At 51.0% G+C, this 22,981-nt stretch overlaps 3 protein-coding genes across 3 annotated transcripts in view; all 3 read left to right on the forward strand.

Moving 5' to 3' along the window:
- The first annotated feature begins 1,132 nt into the window (after positions 1–1,132).
- On the forward strand, positions 1,133–9,869 carry FHL3 (four and a half LIM domains 3). Its single transcript, XM_017892118.1, has 6 exons — positions 1,133–1,288; positions 7,215–7,390; positions 7,499–7,673; positions 8,516–8,685; positions 8,778–8,964; positions 9,089–9,869. Exons 2-6 carry the CDS (start codon positions 7,235–7,237, stop codon positions 9,241–9,243), a joined length of 843 nt encoding a protein of 280 aa, XP_017747607.1. The 5' UTR covers positions 1,133–1,288; positions 7,215–7,234; the 3' UTR covers positions 9,244–9,869.
- A 173-nt stretch (positions 9,870–10,042) lies between these two features.
- LOC108542193 (uncharacterized) lies at positions 10,043–17,092 on the forward strand. The gene is made up of 2 exons (XM_017892100.1): positions 10,043–10,735; positions 16,646–17,092. Exons 1-2 carry the CDS (start codon positions 10,043–10,045, stop codon positions 17,090–17,092), a joined length of 1,140 nt encoding a protein of 379 aa, XP_017747589.1.
- SF3A3 (splicing factor 3a subunit 3) overlaps positions 16,153–22,981 on the forward strand; it is a 31,769-nt gene continuing 24,940 nt past the window's right edge. The window contains exons 1-6 of the mRNA XM_017892119.1: positions 16,153–17,194; positions 17,513–17,560; positions 19,100–19,152; positions 19,258–19,363; positions 22,142–22,214; positions 22,663–22,754. Coding sequence (XP_017747608.1) covers positions 17,099–17,194; positions 17,513–17,560; positions 19,100–19,152; positions 19,258–19,363; positions 22,142–22,214; positions 22,663–22,754 — 468 coding nt within the window. The 5' untranslated portion in view covers positions 16,153–17,098. The remainder of the gene's footprint in view (positions 17,195–17,512; positions 17,561–19,099; positions 19,153–19,257; positions 19,364–22,141; positions 22,215–22,662; positions 22,755–22,981) is intronic.

Genomic DNA, 22,981 nt, shown 5'->3' on the forward strand with positions numbered 1-22,981 from the left:
TCATTTAGGGCAACAACAGCAATAATAAAGAAGCAATGATTAATTTTGAAAGGAAACCAGCCCAGAGGTGACTTGGGACCCAGGAACCCAGGCATGACACAAGAATGAGGAGGGAAAGGTTCCTCAGGAGCCCCCGCCTGAGGGTGTTATTCCTCTGTGAGAGCTCCACTGCACCCAGCCTGTGTGTGGGGAGGCCTCTGTGGGCACCTGAATCTTCACTCTTGATGCTAAAGGGGTATTCCAGGTGGTGTGTTGTCTCTGTTTCCACTAACAGCACAGTAGAGCCTCCTGCCTCCCTCCTTCCCTCCACCCTTCCAGACCGAGCGGTATTTATTCCTACGTGACAAGCCTGAGGATCCCAGGGGTGGGTGGCCTCAATGGGACCTGGAGGGGCCTCGTGTCCCTAGCAGGCGGCCAGTCCTCCTCACGGACACAGGGAGGAAGCCAGAGGGTCACACTGCAGAGGTCCCCTCCCCTCTCCCCACCACCCCTGCGGTGCCCATCCTCTTCACACTCCTCACACCCACCTAGAAGCCCAAAGATCATGGGGCCAAGGATTAGGGCTCTCCTGGGCCTCAAAGGTCAAAAGTATTCCTGGGCACTTGGAAACCCAGGCAAAGGCAGGACTTCAGGCATCAGGAGCCAACCGGAGGTGGGGAGGTGTTACTCCTGTTTGCTACTTCAAAGTTGTGGAATAAAACCCTTTGAGGTCAAGCCTGGGTGGGGGAGGGTCCTCTCTTCGGCCCATGTTTTCAGAGAACACGATGGTGCCCGCTGACACGCTCATGACAGTAAGGCAAAACCTCCTCTCCAGGTGGATAAGGCCAGGTGAGTGTCACCCCTAAGGTAAGTGAGGGGTGGGGAATCCGAGTAGGCCACAGACTCTTTCCCCAATGGACCATGGTCTGTGGGTCTGATGTCCCCGGCCTGGAGATGTTTATCATCTTAGTTCTCCCTCTGGCAGCTGGGGATGGGTGTGGTGGGAGGGGAGGAGACAGAGGCTGCTGGGAGGGACAGGGGCGGGGTTGTCCGGCTCGCTCTGTAAGGTTTGGGATGAGCCAGGTTGGCCGGGCAGGAGGAGGGGCCGGGGCCCGCTGGCGGCCTGAAAGGGAGGTGGGCGGGTCGGCCCGCGGCGGCTGTTGGGGGCCGGGGCGGGTCGGGCGGGCGGCCCGCGCTATAATCCTCGGGTTGGAGGGGTTGGTGCCCCTCCCACTCGCCCACCACGGGTCCGTCTGCAGTCGGCAGCCTCGCCGGCATCTCGCTCGGCCCCCCTTGGCCCGGCCCGCAGGTAGGAGCCGCGAGACGCGGGCCCGGTTCCGGCCCCCGCCTGCCCGCCGCGCTCCCCGCTCCGCCGCCCGTTCGAGTGAGCGCCCCCCGACCCCGGCTCCCACCCGCGGTCCGCCCCGGCGCCCAGGCCGGGGAGCGAAAGACCCGCAAGAGGGCTGAAGCCAGCCGCGCCCCGGCCCCTGACCCCCCGGCTCTGGCGCACAGGTGCCCGGGGCACGCCGAGCCCGGAGAGCGCCGCCGGGACTGGATCCCTCCGGGCTGCCGGGCGGGGCGAGGTGGGGCGGGGCGGCAGCGAGAGTTGGCGCGGGGAGGGGCTAAGTTTGAAATAGAAAAGCCGGGTAGAGACCGACCAGAAGCGCTGGAGAAACTGAGGTTCTCGCAGAGCCCAGTGGAGCGAGAGACCGAGACAGGCAGGGACTCGAGGCACAGGAGGCTACCGAGACCATTGAAACAAGGACACACCGGGCATACAGAGTTAACGGTGGACAGACCCGAGACATGGGGGCCGTCCCAGGCTTTGTGGAGCATTTTCAGAAAACATACGTGGGACCCCAGCGAACACATTCCCTGAGGCCCTTCCCCAGGCCTTGGAGGTGCCCTGAGGCTTGGGCGTTATTGGCCTCGGGCTGAATCTGCTCTCTGAGGCCTGCAGAGACACTCAGAGACTAGAGACAGAGACACTCAGGCATGCAGAGGTGGCGAAAGAGACTTAGATGCAGAGACAGAGAAAGGGAGGTGGTGGGGACTGAGACATTCAGCCATGTAGACAAGAAGAGACCAAGACTTGAGATCCACAGAGGCATGGGCCGCCGGGGGACAGCCAGTCAAGATACAGAGCTGGCCAAAACCTAAAGACAGAAGCTGAAGTGTGCCCAGACACAGAGATGCTGAGTGAAGCAGAGACAGACACCAGAGACTGAGATTTAGTGGGGGCAGAGAGACCTAGGTGGGCTGACAGCTTCCAGGACAGCCCCTGACTTACCCAGACCTGAACCAATGGGAAGTGAGGCTGTGGGGAAACAGAAACTCTGAGCCCACGGATCCCCCATGAGGCAGAGGACCTGAGACAGTAAGTTCGAGATCAAGAAGAACCCCGTGGACACACACCGCCACCAAGACAGCCCCAACTTATTTTTAAACTCAAATCTTGGACAGGCTGCCTCTGCCCTGGGGGACCCAGGGTGAATGAACTGTTCCTCTCCTGTCCCCAGAGCAGCTGCGGGATCCTGCTCCCCAGCCCCCTTCCCTAGACTTCTCTGACTTCCAGGTCCCATGGGGGAGAGCAGAGCTTGGGGTTGGTGCCCGGTAGCAGAGGGTGAGGGTTGAGGGAGTTGGATTTCTCCCCTTAAGTCTCCTGTCAGCTTCTAGAAGGTGGGGGAGGGATCTGTTCTGATCCTGACTCACAGCTGTGGGACCTGGCCAGGGTCCTCCTGGATAGTGGGCATGTTGGGGGTGGGGGACAGAAGAGTTGAATGGTTGGCATGGGGCATTGGAAAGGCTTCTGGGTGCCTTCCAATCACAGGGCTGGCAGCTGGGGAGAAGAGCCAGGCTCTGGTGCATCTCCTGTCCCCCTGCCCTTAAAAGCTGATCATCCCCTTCATCACCAGGGCAGCATTTTTAGGGAGACGGAAGAGCTCTGGCCTGGGAGGCAGGGGACCTCGGTCCTGATAATTGAGTGACCTTGGGCATAAGCCTGCTCTATTCCTGCCTTCTTGTGCTCATCTGTAAAATGGGGATGATACTCTGTCCTGCCTGCCTTTTGTGAGATCTGATGAGATGGTGGTGGGCACGGACTTTGTGAGTGGCAAAGCAGCATGCAGGTGTCTACACCTGTGGACCTGTGTGGGAGATCTCAAGAGTTATGCTTACTAGAGTCAGGCTGACCGGGCTGGAGTGACCACTGCCCCCACTGGTGTCCTCAGCAAGCCCCATGGGCCTGGGGCCTCCTATTCTCTCCCTGGGCCTATGCTGAGAATGTCCAGGTCAAATTTCAGACAAGGCTGGGCACAGTGGCTCACGCCTGTAATCCCAGCACTTTGGAAGGCTGAGGCCAGAGGATCACCAGGAGTTCAAGACCAGCCTGGACAACATAGTGAGAACCCCACCTCTACAAAAAATAGAAAAACCTAGCTGGGCATGGTGGCACGTGGCTGTAGTCCCAGCTACTCAGGAGGCTGAGGCAGGTGGCTTGCTTGAGCCCAGAGTAGGTTTTTTTTTTTTTTGAGACAGAGTTTTGCTGCTGTAGCCCAGGATGGAGTGTAATGACATGATCTTGGCTTACTGCAGCCTTCACTTCCTCAGTTCAAGCGATTTTCCTGCCTCAGCCTCCTGAGTAGCTGGGATTACAGGTGTCTGCCACCATGCCCAGTTAATTTTTGTATTTTTAGTAGAGGTGGGTTTTCGCCATGTTGGCCAGGCTGGTCTTGAACTTCTGACCTCAGGTGATCCACCTGCCTTAGCCTCCCAAAGTGCTGGGATTACAGGCGTGAGCCACCTCGCCTGGCGGAGCCCAGAAGTTTGAGGCTGCCGTGAGCCATGATTGTGCCACTGCACTGCAGCCTTGGCAACAGAGTGAGACTCCAACTCATAACAAAAAAACAAAAAGGTCGAGCCGACACCAGCCTGGCCAACATGGTGAAACTCTGTCTCTACTAAAAATACAAAAATGTTTAAGCTGGGTGTGGTGGTGCCCTCCTGTAATCCCAGCTACTCGGGAGGCTGAGGCAGAAGAATCGCTTCAACCCGGGAGGCGGAAATTGCAGTGAGCTGAGATGGAGTTACTGCACTCCAGTCTGGGTGACAGAGTGAGACCCTGTCTCAAAAAAAAAAAAAAAAAAAAAAAAAACTGAGCTGGCATGGTGGCTCATGCCTGTAATCCCAGCACTTTGGGAACCCAAGCCAAGAGGATAGCTTGAGCCCAGGAGTTTGAGACCACCCTGGGCAACATATCAAGACCCCATCTCTATTTAAAAATTCCAGTCCAGGCAGGGTGCGGTGGCTCGTGCCTGTAATCCCAGCACTTTGGGAGGCCGAGGCGGGCAATCATGAGGTCAGGAGTTCAAGACCATCCTGGCTAACACGGTGAAACCCCATGTCTACTAAATATACAAAAAATCAGCCAGGCATGTTGGCACACACCTGTAGTCCCAGCTACTCGGGAAGCTGAGGCAGGAGAATCACTTGAACCTGGGAGGCAGAGGTTGCAGACAGCCGAGATTGCGCCACTGCACTCCAGCCTGGGCGACAATGCGAGACTCCGTCTCAAAAAAAAAAAATTTCCAGTCCAGCTCCTTGACCTAGACCTGCCTGTGAAACTGCTATCTGGCCCCAGTATGAGTGAGGGCACTAATAGTAAAATAATAGCTACTATTTTCTGAGTATTTATTATCTGCCAGGTGCTTTACAAGTATCATTACATTTAAGCCTGACAACAACCTTAGGAGGTAGGAAGTAGTAGTATCTCATTTAGGTAGATGGGAAAACAAGCTTAGGGAGCTTAAGTGACTTGTGCAAGATCATCCAGCCAGTAAGTGTAGGAGCCAGGATGCAAACCTTGTAGCTTGAGCTGCTTCATACACCATAGCCAGCTACACAGCCATTCTGAGCTCCAGGAGGTTCACTGGGAGGTGCCTTGTGAGGGGAGATTGTTGGAGGTGCAGGGGTTGTGAGCCATCTGTAGAGGAACAGTCTCCCCCAAACCCCGCCCCACTGCCAGTCAGGGAGGAATACAAGACTGGCTCCCTTCAGTCTCCTCAGTCCCCAGGCTTGCCAGGGAAAAGGGCGGGGAGAGGGGTATGGGCAGAGACAGGTGGGCCTTGTTGGTGCCCTTTACTCTGTCCTCACCAGAGTCCAGCTGGATAGACTAGGGCATTGGGGGATTCTGGGAAGGAAATAGAAGCGATGCCCATACCCTATTTGGGTTGCCCTGGTTTCTGAGTGCTGACTGTCTCTCAGGGGGTGGACCCAAGGCTAGCCTGGGCCTGAGAAGGTGGCAGCTGCAGTGGGCCAAGCCAAGAAGGAAGGAAGAGGCCCAGGCACCCCCCGTGGACGCATTCCACCTGTGTGGCCCCCTGCTGCCCCATGGCTGACAGCCCAGTCAATCCTCAGATGTTGGGCCAGAGGAAACCTGGGCCTGAGTGGCAGGAAGGGGGCTGAGAAAGAAGAGTATCTTCTCTACCCTTCACCATAGTCCCCAGCCCAGGAGTTCCAGCTCTAAAGGCCCTGGCCCCTGGTGGCCTCATACCCTGGCCTGGAGTGGGAGCTGGCTGTTCTCCCATTGCACAGAGGCTTGATGTATGGAGAGTCAGGCCTCCAAGCTGGGGGTGTCTGCTGGTGCCTGGAGTCTGAACTTCAAGCCAGAGCAGCGCTTTTTGTCAAGAATTTCGCACTGGGGGTGGATGAGAAAAGGAGGACTTTTCCTTCAGCTTGAGCCAGGGCAGGCCCTGGCGACTGCCAGCACTGGGGCCTTGTGGGAGAGTGGGTTGGTGGATTCCTTTGTGTGTCACTGTAACTTCCCCGGGCTCATCCACAGCTGCGAGAACATCTCCTTCCTATGGGTCCTGGTGGTTCCTCTCTACTACCCCAGTATCCCAGCCCTTAGAGAGCAGGCTTCATGATAGAGGAGAGCAGGGGTGGGAGCTCTGACTTTGGGGCTAGTGACTGGAATCAGGGGCAGCAGAAAGGTTTGGGAACCCCACTTCCCTACCGCTCTACTCCCCAGGCTCCTGTTCCAGAGGCAGCTGTGTGGATGACCTCATCCCACAAACATGCTTTGTTCCTGAGAAAATGGAAAGTGTCTGAGGTTTGGTCGGGGGCTGGGTGTCTCCAGCAGCAGCTCTCAGGGCTCCCCCTTGTCCTACTCCCCACCCAAGATGGGGCCTGACTGGGGAGAAAATGTCTTCACTGGCTCTTGCTTTCTCTGCTTTCAGCTCCCTAGTCCCAAACCCTGAGAAATCAGAAAAGGTGGGAGAGACCTTCTCTCCCAGAGGCAGTGGGAGGGAAATCATGACCTCAGGGGATGGAAAGATCCTGGGGTTTTGCCAGATGCTAGCAGGAGGTGGCAGGGGGACACACTGCACTCTCAGTCTGTCTCCAGTTCCCCTCTGCCTCCCTCGACACTTCATTTTCCTTTTTTCTCCCTATTGCTGGCGAAACCTGACATCTGGCCATCTGTGCCGCCACAGCTGCTGCAGATGTTGCAGGCCAAGGCTGTCTAAGCTGGTGTGACCAGAGACACAGTGGGGCTAGGGGGATGAGGGCAGAGGGTCTAGCTGGGGAAGCCTGGCTGTGTCCAGCTTGCAGGATTTCCTTCCTGCTTGAGCCTCTTTGGCTGATGCCCTGGGAGGGAAGGCTCAACCTCTCACACTGGCCTCCTCCACCATTCATCAGTCCAGCACCTCTAGCATTCCACTGTTTTCTGGATCAGGAGGGGCTAGGAACAGCCCACATCTCTAAGTTCTGTACTCCAGAGCTCTGGGTAAGGGTTCCTTTATCCATATCCCTAAAGTCCCGAGTCAGGAGAGGGTGGGAGTACTGCTCATATGGAGTAGAGTGGGGTGGCTCCCTGCCCCTGCTTCTCCCACGCTGGGGACAGTCGGGATAGTGGAGGCTAAATGCTGGCTGAGGCAGGAAATGAGTCACCGACCCAGGAAAAGCCCCCTCCCCCTAGATCTGCTAGGGCCTAGATAAGAAAACAACTTCTGCTTCCTGGTTTTTTTTCTGACCTCTTCCTACCCCCAGTTAAATACAGAAGGAAACATGCGGGACTCCTGGTTTCCCGGAAGCACCCCTTCCCCATCGCCACCTACTCTGAACTGGCATTTCCTATGCTGGGTCTGTTTCTGTGTTTTGAATGCAGAGGCCTATTTGCCAGGAGCCAAGCCACAGCCTCTCTGTGTGACCCCAGTTCCACCTTGTGCTCCTAACAGGGTTCTCTCTCCTTGCCACCATGAGCGAGTCATTTGACTGTGCAAAATGCAGTGAGTCCCTGTATGGACGCAAGTACATCCAGACAGACAGCGGCCCGTACTGTGTGCCCTGCTATGACAACACCTTTGCCAACACCTGCGCTGAGTGCCAGCAGCTTATCGGGCATGACTCGAGGGTAAGGAGAGGGCCAGGCCAGGCAGGGGGCGGGTGGTGACCAGTGGAAGGGGGCAAAGGATGGATCCACTAGACCTAGGTGCCAGTGCCTCCGCTGTGTTCCCCACAGGAGCTGTTCTATGAAGACCGCCATTTTCACGAGGGCTGCTTCCGCTGCTGCCGCTGCCAGCGCTCACTAGCTGATGAACCCTTCACCTGCCAGGACAGTGAGCTGCTCTGCAATGACTGCTACTGCAGTGCGTTTTCCTCGCAGTGCTCCGCCTGTGGGGAAACTGTCATGCCTGGTATGTCCTCAGGGGCTCATCTTGTGTGAGAACTGGCATGCCTGGCATCTGCGTAGGGTCTTTGCATGTGTCTGTCTGATACATGGAGACTTGGTCTGTGTAAAGACCTGCACACACAGCATGTTTCTGGAATTGTAGTATATGCAGGATCTGTTTGCCTGGTATACTGGGGGTTACTATGTGCAGGCAGATTGACACGTGATACATACTTGGGGGCTCAGCATGTGGAATATCTGCATGTTTAGTACATGTAGGAACTAGAGGTGTGCTGAGACTGTCATGCTTGTTGCATTGGGTCTTAGTGTGTGCAGAGGCAGATAAACAAGAGGGCTTAACATGTGTGGGGACCTGCATGCCTAATAGAAATGGTGGGACTTAGCACCTATGGAGAATGGTGTGCCGAGGAGATGCGAGGGCTTAGCATGTACTGAACCCATCATGCCGAGGGCATTAGGACTTTGTGTGGGCAGATACTTGCCTGGTACATGTGGGGTCCCCTGTGAGTGCTGAAATCATCACATTTGTTATATGAGGGCTTAGCTCATAGTGAGACTTCATGACTGTTACATGGAGTCTCGATATGTGCTGAAATTGTCATCTCTGGGACATATGGGGGCTTAACATATGCCAAAATCCTCATGTCTAGCTGGGTCATCATGTCCGGTGTCTGGGGAGAGGTTAGCATGTGTAATATACATGGGGCAGGGGGGTTCTTGCTGCATGTGCACTGGACACCACCCTGCTCAGGCTAAGAGAGGAGTGGAGACTCCCGGGGAAGTTACAGAGGGTGGCCCTCAGGAGCATGGGACACAGCCTCTAAATGGGACCCCTGTTCCCCACAGGGTCCCGGAAGCTGGAGTACGGAGGCCAGACATGGCATGAACACTGCTTCCTGTGCAGTGGCTGTGAGCAGCCGCTGGGCTCCCGTTCCTTTGTGCCTGACAAGGGTGCTCACTACTGCGTGCCCTGCTATGAGAACAAGTTTGCTCCTCGCTGCGCCCGCTGCAGCAAGGTGGGGGCTGGGCCAGCCAGGTGGGGGTGAGTAAGGCCTGTCGTGGGGTGGGAATCCCCACTCACACCTACTAATGAATGCTGCCCCCACAGACGCTGACACAGGGTGGAGTGACATACCGTGATCAGCCCTGGCATCGAGAATGTCTGGTCTGTACCGGCTGCCAGACGCCCCTGGCAGGGCAGCAGTTCACGTCCCGGGATGAAGATCCCTACTGTGTGACCTGTTTTGGAGAACTCTTTGCACCTAAGTGCAGCAGCTGCAAGCGCCCCATCGTAGGTGGGACAAGGGTCAAAGAACGGAGTGGGTAGGGTGCAGGCAAGGGAGTGGGATGTGGTATTGGGTGAAGTTGAGGGCCGGACCATCCCTAGATCTGCAGAGCTAACTTCCAGCCTCCCTCCAGGACTCGGTGGAGGCAAGTATGTGTCCTTTGAAGACCGACACTGGCACCACAACTGCTTCTCCTGCGCCCGCTGCTCTACCTCCCTGGTGGGCCAAGGCTTCGTGCCGGATGGAGACCAAGTGCTCTGCCAGGGCTGTAGCCAGGCAGGGCCCTGAGCCAGGCTCCTGGACCCAGGCTTTCCCATACCACAGGCCCAGGACTGTGGCTCCTTTTCTAAACCACCTCTGGGACTTGGCCCCATCCCCGCAACCAAAAAAAATGGGTTGCCCTCTGGGCTCCAGGATTGTTTCCCCACTCCAGCATCCCCAAACTGGTACTCCCTGACCCAGGCCCCCAAACCTGGGCTCTTATAGAGCCTCCATGAGTCAAGCCCCCTCCCCACACCTGGACTCCAGAACTCACCCTCTCCCCTGCAGTCTGGGTTCCCAGACTGAGTCCTCTCCCCAAATCGGGGCTCTAGACCCCAGCCCTCCAAACCTGGACTCTGGGACTTAGGCCCCCTTAAATCTAGACTTTATAGGTTTTAGGTCTCCTATGAATGCCTGAGAAGTCCTCAAAAGTGGACTGTTCTCAAGCTTGACCTGCCCCACCCCATCCCCTGGGGCTGAGGCTGTGGGGACACTGATTAGGGGGCCCTAGGGTACAGGGTGCTGCCCAGCTGGTGGCCACCGAGTGTCTTCTCATTTTATTTCAGCTCCATTTTGCCCATAGATGGGCAGAGGGGTGAGATTGGCTCACCCCCCTTCCAGATTCTGCAATAAAGCGGTGTGAGGAAGCAGGGGCCTCCGTGTGTGTGTGTGTGTGTGTATGTATGTGTGTGTGTGTGTGTGTGTTCAGGGTATAAAGGGGAAGGAAGGGTTTTTGCAGACTGGGAGGCTCAGAATCTCTTCTAGACCTCGTCCTTGCAGGGCGGGGTGGAGGGGGGCCGGGCCACGGGGTGGGAAGTCTCTCCCCATGAAGGGGATCCCCGCCACGGCTACCGTCCCTCTGGAGCTCGGCCTGCCTCCCTTCTGGCAGAGGGCTTTTTCCTCCATGCAGGGAAGGGAGGGGTTTGGGGGAGGTTCCAGACGAAAGCGAGGGTGGCGGTGGGGTGCCTTAATTTTGGCTGGTACCAATGTCTCCTCCGCCAACATCCTCCCAAGCCGCAGAGCAAGGACCCGGTTCGATCCCCAGTCTGGCCTAGACCCTCTCAGCCCTTCCCCTCTTCCCAAGGATTTAGCGAGGGTCGGCCCGGGATCCGCTCGCCACGCCACCGTTTTTGCCAAAAGGCAAGGATGCAGTGCCACAGATCGGGGAACATCTGGATTCAGGATTCCCGGCAATGAATGGGTCACGCCCTGTCCCACCACCCCACCCCCCCACCCGCCAACAGTGATTCAAGTCAAGGGTGGAGGCGGGAATGAGCGAGGGGGGCTGTCCCCCAAAGTTGCGAGATGGGCGGGGCGACGCTCCCCTCGCCCGGCGTCCGATGCCCCTTGTGCCAGACCCTGGCGGCCGCGGTCTGGGCCTGGCGGTCCGGCTGTCCGGGCAGGTACGTGCACACAGTGGCGCCCACAGCTGCCTGCGGCGGGGCCTGACCCTGGGCAGGCGGACCCTCGGCGCCCTGGAGTAGGGGGGCCCCTTCGGCCCGGCGGAAACCGCGAGATTGTATGTATCGCGTATTAAATCCTCCCCAAAGTTCTGTGGGCGGGTATTATTACTGCCATTACACAGAGGTGGAGACGCGCGCAGTCAGCTGCCCGAAGTCACATAGGTAGTCACTGGTAGATCCTGGGCTCCAATCGCTTTCTGAAGCCGTGGTTGACATTTTTCTTTTTCTTTCTTTTTTTTTTTTTTTTTAATTTTACTTTAAGTTCCAGGACACGTGTGCAGAACGAGCAGGTTTGTTACATAAGTATACGTGTGCACGGTGGTTTGCTGCACCTACTGACCCGCCCTCTAAGTTCCCTCCCCGACATTTTCTTTTTTTTGAGACGGAGTTTCTCACTTGTCACCCAGGCTGGAGTGCAGTGGCGCGATCTCGGCTCACCGCAACGTCCGTCTCCCAGGTTCAAGTAATTCTCCTGCCTCAGCCTCCCTAGTAGCTGGGTTTACAGGCATGTGCCACCATACCCTGCTAATTTTGTATTTTTAGTAGATGGGGTTTCATCATGTTGGCCAGGCAGGTCTGCAACTCCTGAGCTTAAGTGATCCACCCGCGTTGGCCTCCCAAAGTGCTGGGATTATAGGCGTGAGCCACCACGCCCGACCCAGGGTTGTTTTTGTAAACATTTTTAGTAGAGATAGGGTTTCTCCATGTTGGTCAGGCTGGTCTCGAACTCCCGACCTCTGGTGATCCGCCCACCTCGGCCTCCCAAAGTGCTGGGATTACAGGCGTGAGCCACCGCGCCCCACCTTCCCCGACATTTTCAAGAAACCTTTACGAATGCCTACCACGTGTGTTTATACTTAATAATTACCATATACGCTTACGGTTTTGTTTCTCTCTCCCACCAGCCTAAATAAGGACTGAGATCCTGCCTGCCTTGCACCCCCCTCGTTCTCAGCTCCTGGCACTTACTATGTGTTCAGTAAATACTTGTTGAGGAAGAGCAGTCCAAGCATAGAAAACAACTGGTGCAAAGGCCTGGAGGTCTGAGAACATATGATGCTTTGGGGAAGTAGCAAGTAATTCCATTTGGAGGAAGTGCCAGGAGAGTAAAATGGCAGGCAGAGCCCAGGTCCTTAAAAGCTGAATGCTAAGTGGCACAGACCTCACCCTGCAGGAAATGCAGCCTGTGGAACTGTTTAAGCAGGGGCCTGGGATGAACAGAGTTGTAGAAAGATCATGCTGGCTGCAGCATGAATAATGGAGTGGAGGAGTAAGATGAGCAGGCTGGTTTGGAGCCTAGTGTGGTGGTCCAGATGAGACATCTTGCAGCAGGTAGCAGCTCGAATGGAAAAGGCAAGACTTACTGCCGGGAGTGGGGATGGAGAAACATTTAGGGGCAGGAAGGCATCAGGTTTGAGACAGAGTGACTGGAGGATGGTGGTGGTAAGGCGGTCCACCCACCTCACAGGAAGTGAGAGATGTACAGCTACAAAACTGTTTGATTTATTTCAATACAAACATTTTTCAGACTTGACATCTTAGAAACCCAGACATACAATCAAGGCCAGGCGCAGTGGCTCACGCCTCCCAGCACTTTGGGAGGCGGAGGCGGGTGGATCACCTGAGGTCAGGAGTTTGAGACCAGCCTGAACAACATGGTGAAGCCCCACCTCTTCTAAAAATACAAAAATTAGCTGGGTGTGGTGGTAGGCACCTGTAATCCCAGCTACTCCAGAGGTTGAGGCAGGAGAATTACTTGAATCCGGAGGTGGAAGTTGCAGTGAGCCAAGATTGCGCCACTGCACTCTAGCCTAGAGGACAAGAGCAAAACTCCGTCTTAAAAAAAGAAGAAACCCAGACGTATAATCAAAGATGTGTCATTGTTTAATTGACAATTTTTTCTCTCTTCCTTAGTAAAGCATAAAATAATACTGAGTTTTACATTTGATGGCATCTCATATTCAAGAAATACCAAAGTTTATACCCCCAAAAAACAAAACAAAACAAAAAATATTTGCTGAGTCTCCCCACTCCCTGAATGGAGATTTCTACTTTACCTCTTTCCTAATGTCCCAGGAAAAGCCCCAGATGAGTTGTGACTGGTTCCTTTCCCTAAGCTTGGCAGTCCTGCTTAAATTTCCGATATACAAATAAGATCCTCATAACACCCCCATGAGTGGGCAGAACACAGGTCATTATTTCAATTTTATATTTATTTATTTATTTATTTAGACAGAGTCTCACTCTATCGCCAGGCTGGAGTACAGTGGCATGATCTTGGCTCACTGCAACCTCCACCTCCTGGGTTCAAGTGATTCTCCTGTCTCAGCCTCCCAAGTAGCTGGGACTACAGGCATGCGCCACAACGCCCAGTTAATTTTTTTGTGTTTTTAGTAGAGACGGGGTTTCACCATGTTGGCCAGGATGGTCTCAATCTCCTGACCTTGTGATCTGCCACCTCGGCCTCCCAAAGTGCTGGGAATACACGTGTGAACTACCATGCCCAGCCTCCGTTTTTTCAAACATTTTTTTTTTCTTTTTTGAGACGGTGTCACCCAGGCTTGGAGTACAGTAGCACGATCATAGCTCACTATAACCTCAAACCCCTGGGCTCAAGTGATCCTCCTGCCTCAGCCTCCCATGTAGCTGGGAGTACAGGCAAGTGCCAGCAAGCCCAGCTAATTTTCTTATTTTTTTTGTAGAGATGAGGTCTCGCTATGTTGTCCAGACTGTTCTAGAACTCCTGGCTTTAAGCGAAATTCCCAGCTTGGCCTCCCAAAGTGCTGGGATTACAGGCGTGAGCCACCACACCCAGCCTGTTTTCAAACTTTTAGAAACAAAAAATAATTCATGTTTATTGTAGAAAAATTGGGCTGGGTGCAGTGGCTCACGCCTGTAATCGCAGCACTTTGGGAGGCCAAGGCAGGAGGATTGCTTGAGCTCAAGAGTTGCAGACCAGCCTGGGCACCACAGTGAGACCTCATCTCTAGTAAAAAAAAAAAAAAAAAAAAAAAAAAAAAAAAATTACAGCGGGTCTGGTGACTCATGCCTATAATCCCAGCATTTTGGGAGGCCAAGGCAGGAAGATCGCTTGAGTCCAGGAGTTTGAGACCAGCCTGGGCAACATGGGAAAAAACCCTGTCTCTGCAAAAAACACAAAAATTAGGAGGGTGTAGTGGCGCGCACCTATAGTCCCAGCTACTCAGGAGGCTGAAGTGGGAGGATAGCTTTAGTCCAGGAGTTTGAGGATGCAGTGAGCTAAGATCATGCTACTGCACTCCAGCTTGGCAAGACCCTGTCTCAAAAAACATAAAAACCTTGGCCTGGCGTGGTGGCTCATGCCTATAATTCCAGCATTTTGGGAGGCCAAGGTGGGCAGATCACCCTGAAGTCAGGAATTCAAGACCAGCCTGGCCAACACAGCAAAACCCCATCTCTACTAAAAATACAAAAGGTAGCTGGGCATGGTGCCGCACACCTGTAATCCCAGCTACTAGGGAGACTGAGGCAGAATGCTTGAACCCAGGAGGCGGAGGTTGCAGTGAGCCAAGATGGTGCCACTGCATTCCAGCTTGGATGACACAGCAAGACCCTGTCTCAAAAAAAAAAAAAACCTTGTCTGGGTGCAGTGGCTCACACCTGTAATCCCAGCATTTTGGGAGGCCAAGGCAGGCAAATCACCCTGAGGTCAGGAGTTCAAGACCAGCCTGGCCAACAGAGCGAAACCCCGTCTCTACTGAAAATACAAAAATAAGCCGGGTGTGATGGCATGCACCTCTAATCCCAGCTACTCAGGAGGCTGAGGCAGGAGAATCGTTTGAACATGGGAGGTGGAGGTTGCCGTGAGTTGAGATTGCGCCACTGCACTCCAGTCTGGCGACAGAGCGAGACTCCCAAAACAAAACTTTAAATGTGGCTTTTGTTGCGTGGGGGAAAAAAAATTAACCAGGGTGGTGGCCCCCACATGTGGGCGCCACAGGGGTGGAGGCTGCAGTGAGCCATGATTATGCCACTGTACTCCAGCCTGGGGCAACAAAGAGAGACCCTATCAAAAAAAGAAAAAGAAAAAAGTGAACAATAGGTAAATTACTAATAATGTGATGTATTATGTCCTCATTCTTTTTTGTTAAACATAAATGTGCACATATGTATTTTCAGTTTTAAATTAATTTTAAATTGAAAAGTGTGTTTAAAATAACTTTTCATGCCATGCTTGGGGTGTATACAAAGAAAAATCTCCCATATCAGATCTCCAAGGCTGTCTGCTCAGGAACAACCACTGTTTACTGTTACTTGGATATCCTTACAGAAATAATCTCTTTGCACATCTATTTTTATACACACTTGTGCATCTTTTTTCAGTTTGTGTGGCCATCTCTCCATATGAGTTCATATAGAGTTTTTAACAGTTTTATTGAAGTATAATTTATATACCATAAAATTCACCCATTTTAACAGTACAATGCAATTAATTTTAATAAAGTGAATAGAGTTATGCAACTCTATTCAATCCAATTTTAGAACATTGCTATCTGTCCAAAATGGATTCCTTGTGCGCATTTGTAATCACTTCCAATCTCTCCGCCGGTCACAAGCAACCACTCATATACTTTCTGCCTCCATAGATTTGCCTTTGTCAAATCAAGTTTAGCCTAAAGCTGCCTCCTTACGTATTTTAAATTTAGCCTAAAGATTTCTCTGTATATCGTGAACTATAACCTAAATGGAGTTGTAAACAGACCATAGCCTACCCTTTGCCAATCACCGAGTTTTGGCCAATCAAATGACAAACTATAAAAACCGTGTTCAAATAAGGCAAAGGCCAAGCTGTAACCGGTGTTTTTGGTTTGGTTTTTTTGTTTCGCAGGGGCTATGCTAATCTCTGTATGGTTCCAATTTTAGTATATGTGCTGCCATAGTGAGCACCAGTGTTTTTCTTTTAACACCGTTCTGGACATTTTATCTGAACATACACTGTTGTTTTTCTATCTGGCTTCTTTCACTTAGCATGATGCTTTCATGGTTCATCATTGTAGTATTCATTTATTGCAGGATAATGTTCCATTGTACTGTATAGATATACCACACTTTATCCATTTGCCAGTTAATGGACTCTTGGGTTGCATCCAGTTTTTGTCTATTATGAATAATGCCGCTGTGAACATGTGAACACATGGACATGTTTTCATTTCTCTACTTACAAGTGAAGATATGTAGACACAATCTTTTTTTTTTTTTTTAAGGCTGTATAGCATTTCACAGCTAGTCTTCCACTGCTTGGATGCACAGTATTTTATTTTATTTTACTTTTTTTGAGACGAAGTCTGTCTCTGTCGCCCAGGCTGGAGTGCGGTGGCTTGATTTCAGCTCACTGCAATGTCTGCCTCCTGGGTTCAAGCGATTCTCCCGCCTCAGCCTCCCGAGTAGCTGTGACTACAGGTGTGCGCCACCATGCCCAGCTAATTTTTTGTATTTTTAGTACAGATGGGGTTTCACCATGTTAGACAGGATGGTCTTGATCTCCTGACCTCATTGGATGCACAGTATTTTATTTAACATATTCCCTGCTGATAGACAAGTCGTTTCTACACGTGAATTTCTTTCTTCCTTTTTTTTGAGACTGAGTCTCATTCTCTTGCCCAGGCTGGAGTGCAGTGGCATGATCTCAGCTCACTGCAATCTCTGCTTCCCAGGTTCAAGAGATTCTCCTGCCTCAGCCTCCGGAGTAGCTGAGACTACAGGTGTGTGCCACCACGCCCGGCTAATTTTTGTTTGTTTGTTTTTAGTAAAGACGGGGTTTCACCATGTTGGCCAGGCTGGTCTCGAACCTCTGACCTCAAGTGATCCGCCCGCCTCGGCCTCCCAAAGTGCTGGATTACAGGCGTGAGCTACCGCGCCCAGCCTCACATGTGAATTTCTTTAGAAACACCACCAGCAACCCCACTATTCCCATTTTACTGAGAAAGGTGCTGAGATCCAGAGAAGGAGAAAACGTTCTCATAATTTACGCTGAAAGCTGCGTCCTCAAGTTCCGGTTTCCCATCGCCCATCCGGACTCCAACTGTTCGCGCAGTCCACACAGTGTACCTGCCCGCCCAGCCAACCCCCCAGCAAGCCCCAGGAAGCCGTCCGCTGAACCTCGGGCTCTTGGGTTTTCCTATGCCCCCTGGAGGTATCTGCAAACCTCTCGGCATCGCGCCACCACACCTCCCACCAGCAGGTGGCACTGTTGCCATCTCCATAACATAGACTGGCATTCCTTGTGGTGCTCATGTTTTCCTAAGTCCCCGGGCACTTCCGGCGCTCGCGGAACTTTGATGCAGCCGGATGCGCAACGTGGGGACTCAGGCGCGCCGGGCGGCTGGAGTTACTTCCGGCCGTGTAGGTGGTCTGAATTGGGAGGCTGCGGCTAAGGGAAGATGGAGACAATACTGGAGCAGCAGCGGCGCTATCATGAGGAGAAGGAACGGCTCATGGACGTCATGGCTAAAGAGATGCTCACTAAGAAGTCCACGGTGAGTGGGGCCTGAGCAGGGGCTGCGGCAGGGGCATGGGCCTCAATCCCGTGTTTGACCTCTGAGAGCTTGCTTTGGCCCTCAGATCCTCCCCGCACTCCGCCTCCTGCCTCCTCCGGGGCTCCCTCTCCGAGCTCCGGTCTTGGTAACCTCCTCCAGGGGTCCAGAGCCCCAGAGGCCTTTCTTCCTCAGCTGCTAAAACCTGAGCGGGTAAAACCTGAGCGGGTAAAACCTGAGCGGGTAAGCTCCGCCCTCGGGCGGCCTTTTCTATTCCAGAACGCAAGCTAACGGCGTTTGTGTCACCGTTTGCTTTTTCAGCTCCGGGACCAGATCAATTCTGATCACCGCACTCGGGCCATGCAAGATGTGAGTGCCCAGCTGTCTGTCTCTCTTTGGGTTGGCGAGGGCGGGAAAAGAGAGGGGAAGTGAAGTGCGGGGTCTCAGCATGAGCACTGGCCAAAGGTAACCGGATTGGCCAGTCGCGGGCTCTCTGCCTGGACAGATGTCCACAGGCTGCCGAACGTAAGGGTGCTTCCTCAGTTCTCTGAATGGGGAACTCTTACGCATTCTTCATTAATCGGAAAGGTGCCTTTTTTTTTTTTTTTCTTTTGAGACGTAGTCTCGCTCTATTGCATTTTTAGTAGAGACGGAATTTTACCATGTTGGTCAGGCTAGTCTCGAACTCCTGACCTCGTGATCCACCTACCTCGGCCTCCCAAAGTGCTGGGATTACAGGCGTGAGCCACCGCGCCCGGCTTACACGTGTCCGTTCTTACAGCATCCTGTATCCCTTGGATGTGCAAACAGTAGTTAGGAGGAGTCCATGACCCAGGTGCATAGCTACAATCCTTGCCTTAAAAAAAATATATATATATGTATGTGTACCGTATATTAGTGTTTTTCTCTCAGAATATTGCTTTAAAGCGTTTTGGACTACTAAACTGCATTTGTCTGGTAGTAGTTCAATGTATTACTTAAAAGAGAAACAAGATGCTATTTAAATTTTTAAACAGGGTGATGAGTAAATGGAGGTTCATTTTACTACGTTCCTTACTCTTGGGTACGTTTGAAACCTGTTTAAAAAGGAATAAAAGACCTACTTGGACCTTCTAATTTGCAGGAGATGATCAGATTACAAGCTCTCAGCCCCAAAATACTCTGAAAACCAAAGATTTTCTTTTTTTCCCCTTGGGTGATTATTTGGTGTCAAAATCTGACCTGATCTCCCTTGACAGGTTTACTGGCCTGAACCTGTGATAGGCTTTTTGTGGTCTTTAATTTATCCCACTTAGTAAATAAGGTACAAGGTTTACTGCAGAACTGTGTGCTCCAGATTCCACTAGGGATGTTACATAATATGTGATACCTTTTCTGAACTTAAAAATTTCAAATTCTGAAACAAATCTGGTCCCAAAAGTTTTGGAGGAGGGACTATGTACCTGTACCATCCTGAATTAGTATATTTTGACTACAAAGGAAGCCTATGTAATGTTTATTTAGCCTGTCTACTCCTCAGTCAAGCTTTTTGAAACAGTGAATATCATCTTTATCTTTGAGGATGTTAGGTGGGAGCTAGTGTTTAGCCAAAGAGGGTGAGTCTGTTACAGGGAAAGTTAGGCATCGGTGGTATGTAAAAATAGGAGCCACCCCTTAAATGTTATCATTTAGGTAATGTTCCAATCAACCTGCTTAAAAAACTAACCAGGAATCAGGGCTGTTAAAGGGCTATTGAAAAACTAACCAGGAAACAGGGCTGTTAAAGTTACTAGGAAGCACAGAACTGTTAAGACCATGTCCATATCTCTTGAGATTGCCCTGGGCTTTGACTGGAAAGCCCTTGTTGTTTGCTTAGCTCTACATTTGTGCAAATTGCCTCATTCTGATGGTTTTGTATTTGCCTTTCAGAGGTATATGGAAGTCAGTGGGAACCTGAGGGATTTGTATGATGATAAGGATGGGTAAGTGACAGTCACAGCTAATTTAGGAGTTAGTGCTTCTGAGGAGCCATGGTTAGAGGACTGACTTTGTGCTCTATCTTCTTTGAAATTTTCCTGAAATTGCAGATTACGAAAGGAGGAGCTCAATGCCATTTCAGGACCCAATGAGTTTGCTGAATTCTATAACAGACTCAAGCAAATAAAGGAATTCCACCGGAAGCACCCAAATGAGGTATGTCCTCCAAAAAGTATTTTCTCCAGACCTATCTTTAAAGCATACTAAAGGAAAGGTATAAAGGAAACTGGACATGTGCTATTCAAATGCACTTCAAGAAAGAACTTGCCATTTAAGTGCAAGGACCATAGTTAGCTGACATCCTACAACTACAGTGTTTTCAGCATCTCCCTCAGCTTTTAAGCCAAGGCTGGCCGGGCGCGGTGGCTCACACCTGTAATCCCAGCACTTTGGGAGGCTGAGGTTGGCGGATCACCTGAGGTCAGGAGTTCGAGACCAGCCTGACAAACATAGTGAAACCCCATCTCTACTAAAAATGCAAAAATTAGCCAGGCATGGTGGCATGCGCCTGTAATCCCAGCTACTTGGGAGGCTGAGGCAGGAGAATCACTTGAACACGGGAGGCGGAGGTTGCAGTGAGCTGAGATTGCGCCATTGCACTCCATCCTAAGGGACAAGAGTGAGACTTCATCTCAAAAAAAAAAGCCAAGGCCACATTTCGTGGGCAGCTCCCGGCCAGTGACTGAGCACAATATGGGTACTAGGGCCCAGCAATTTGGTCCACTGTGAGACTCCTCTGATGAGTAATCTTTGCTCCACAGCTCCCCATTGGGTGGGTCAAGATTTTGTCCAATCTACATTGTGGCCTAGGCTATCCTGGCCTAATCCTGCTTTCTCTTCCTTTTTATCTTTCACAGAAAGTACTCCCCCCAATAAATTATGCTCCTAACTCTTTTTTTTTTTTTTTTTTTTTTGGGATGGAATCTCACTCTGTCGCCCAGGCTGGAGTGCAGTGGCGCGATTTCGGCTCTCTGCAGACTCCACCTCCCGAGTTCACGCCATTCTCCTGCCTCAGCCTCCTGAGTAGCTGGGACTACAGGTGCCCACCACCATGCCCAGCTAATTTTGTGTATTTTTTAGTAGAGACAGGGTTTTGCCATGTTAGCCAGCATAGTCTCGATCTCCTGACCTCATAATCCGCCCACCTCGGCCTTCCAAAGTGCTGGGATTACAGGCGTGAGCCACCATGCCTAGCCCTCATATACTCTGGAGCTCACTTATAATAAGATAGTTAAGAGAAAAAGGGCCTGGGAAGGCTTCCATCAGAAAAGTCACATGACCACTCCAGGTGATGTTGCCTTACGGAAGTTAAGCAAAAGAGTGTTTCAGAAAGGCAGTCATGGTGTCAACTTATTGATTGATAACTGCCAGGATTGCTGTTTCATTAAAGTAGTAGGAATGGAAATCTGGTCACAAGGTAAAGATGGATAATGGGGAAGTGGAAGTATGGAGTATGGAACATGCATTTGAAAGGCTGGTAGCAGCCGGGTTCAGTGGCTCACGCCTGTAATTCCAGCACTTTGGGAGGCTGAGGCAGGCGGATCTCGAAGTCAAGAGTTTGAGACCAGCCTGGCCAACGTGGTGAAACCCATCTCTACTAAAAACACAAAAATTAGCTGGGCTTGGTGGTGCACGCCTGTGATCCCAGCTTCTTGTGAGGCTGAGGCAGGAGAATCACTTGAACCCAGGACATGGAGGTTGCAGTGAGCTGATATCACTCCACTGCACTCCAGCCGGGGCAACAGAGCAAGACTCCGTCAAAAAAAAAAAAAAATCTGGTAGGAAAAGAAGGGGAGAAACAGGAGGGTATTGGGGAAGATAAAGAAGCATACGTATTTGAAGGAGCACAGGGAAAAGGAAGAGATTAAAAACAGCAAAAAAATAGAGGCTGTTTATTGCAGTACATAGTGTGGAGGTAAGCGAAGGGATCCTCACACACATAGCCCCCTTGGAGGATAGAGAATGAGGTCTTCTGCTAACCAAGAGAGAATAAATGAATACCATTCTGATGTGTTAACCTTATTCCAGCCATGGTCAAAAGGTAACGAGAAATAAATGCTTAAATAACTGGTTAGAAGGATGCCCAAGATAAACTAAGTGTCAGAAGCAAGTCTTTTATGCTAAAAAAAAAAACAATAAAAACGTACGCAGGCATGAATGTACTTGTACAAATACATATATTTAAATATATAGAACACTGTTTTCCAAACTTTGTGCATATTTGAGCCACCTGGGGATCTTTAAAATGTACTGCTACCTGCCTGCCTTTGATTTAATTGGTATCAGGTGCATCAGGATTTAAAAAACTCCCCGGGTGATTCTTATATGCAGCAAAGTTTGGGAACCACTGGCATAGCAAAAGCTCTGTTAACAGTGTTTACCTGTTCTCAGGAGAATAAAGGTGGACTTTTGAGGTTTTGTGAGCATGTGTTACTTTAGTGAGTTTTACTCAAACAATACAAAAAAGCGGGGAAAAACAAGGTAACTGGAGAACAGTAGTAGGTTCCTGGTGAAAAATCAAGGCCAAATAAATCATCAGAAGTCCAACTTTCTATGTATTTCATTTCTGTGATCTTGCAACTTTTACATTGAAAAATCCACCTGAGGTCGGGCACAATGGTTCATGCCTGTAATCCCAGCACTTTGGGAGACCAAGCTGGGCAGATCACTTGAGCTTAGGAGTTTAAGACCAGCCTGGGCAACATGGCAAAACCCTGTCTCCACTAAAAATACAAGAATTAGCCAAGCGTGGTGGTGCGTGCCTGTAGTCCCAGCTACTCGGGTGGCCAAAGCAGGAGAATTGCTTGAACCTGGGAAGTAGAGGTTGCAGTGAGCCAAGATTGTGCTAGTGCACTCCAGCCTGGGCAACAGAGCAGAGTCCGTCTCAAAAACAAAAACAAAAAAATCCACCTGAGCTTTTACTTTTCCCCTCAGATCTGTGTGCCAATGTCAGTGGAATTTGAGGAGCTCCTGAAGGCTCGAGAGAATCCGAGTGAAGAGGCACAAAGTAAGTAGAGGTGAAAATTTCATTCGGCACCAGCAAAAGTACAGGTTAATTACAGCTCAGATTTGCAGCCATGGCCTCAGATATATTTATAGCCAGGATTTCTTGCTGGTTTTGTCTTTGCTGGTTTCTGGGCTAGAGTGACATCCTAAATTGGTCTTGGGTGCACAATGTTCATTTTGTTCTCTCCTACCTCAAATTTACTGGCTTGGAAAGCCAAGGATTGTTCAGTTTAGTTCACGATACTAAAATGAGTCAGCCCTTGTTACCTTGTAAGAGAACACTCACTTTTGATCTCACTTAACTTATTGGAGGTTATATTGTGAGCAAAGGGAGGACATTTGGGTGAAGTGCTGCCTTAGGAAACTAGGAACAAGCAGTCCATTTGAGAAGGTAAGTCCAAGAGAGTGCTGTGTATAAACTGAATCATTGATGTATCTGATTCCCTCAGACTTGGTGGAGTTCACAGATGAAGAGGGATATGGTCGTTATCTCGATCTCCATGATTGTTACCTCAAGTACATTAACCTGAAGGCATCCGAGGTAAGACCTGGGAAAGGGCAGAGAGGTTCTGATTCTCGAAGTGAGTCAGGACACTAGACTGAGACTAGTAGACGTGAAGCCATTGTAAAGTGTCTTCCTTGTGTTTTAAAACTGTTATGTAAATATTAAAGAGGTGATATGCTTTCTTGGAATGAAATACTATTCAAAATGAAGTTTTCTACAGTGAAAACAAGCATATTTATTTTTTTTATTTTTTTTTTTTTTTT

This window comes from Rhinopithecus bieti, unplaced genomic scaffold (assembly GCF_001698545.2).
Source record: "Rhinopithecus bieti isolate Rb0 unplaced genomic scaffold, ASM169854v2 scaffold_22548, whole genome shotgun sequence".
NCBI lineage: Eukaryota > Metazoa > Chordata > Mammalia > Primates > Cercopithecidae > Rhinopithecus > Rhinopithecus bieti.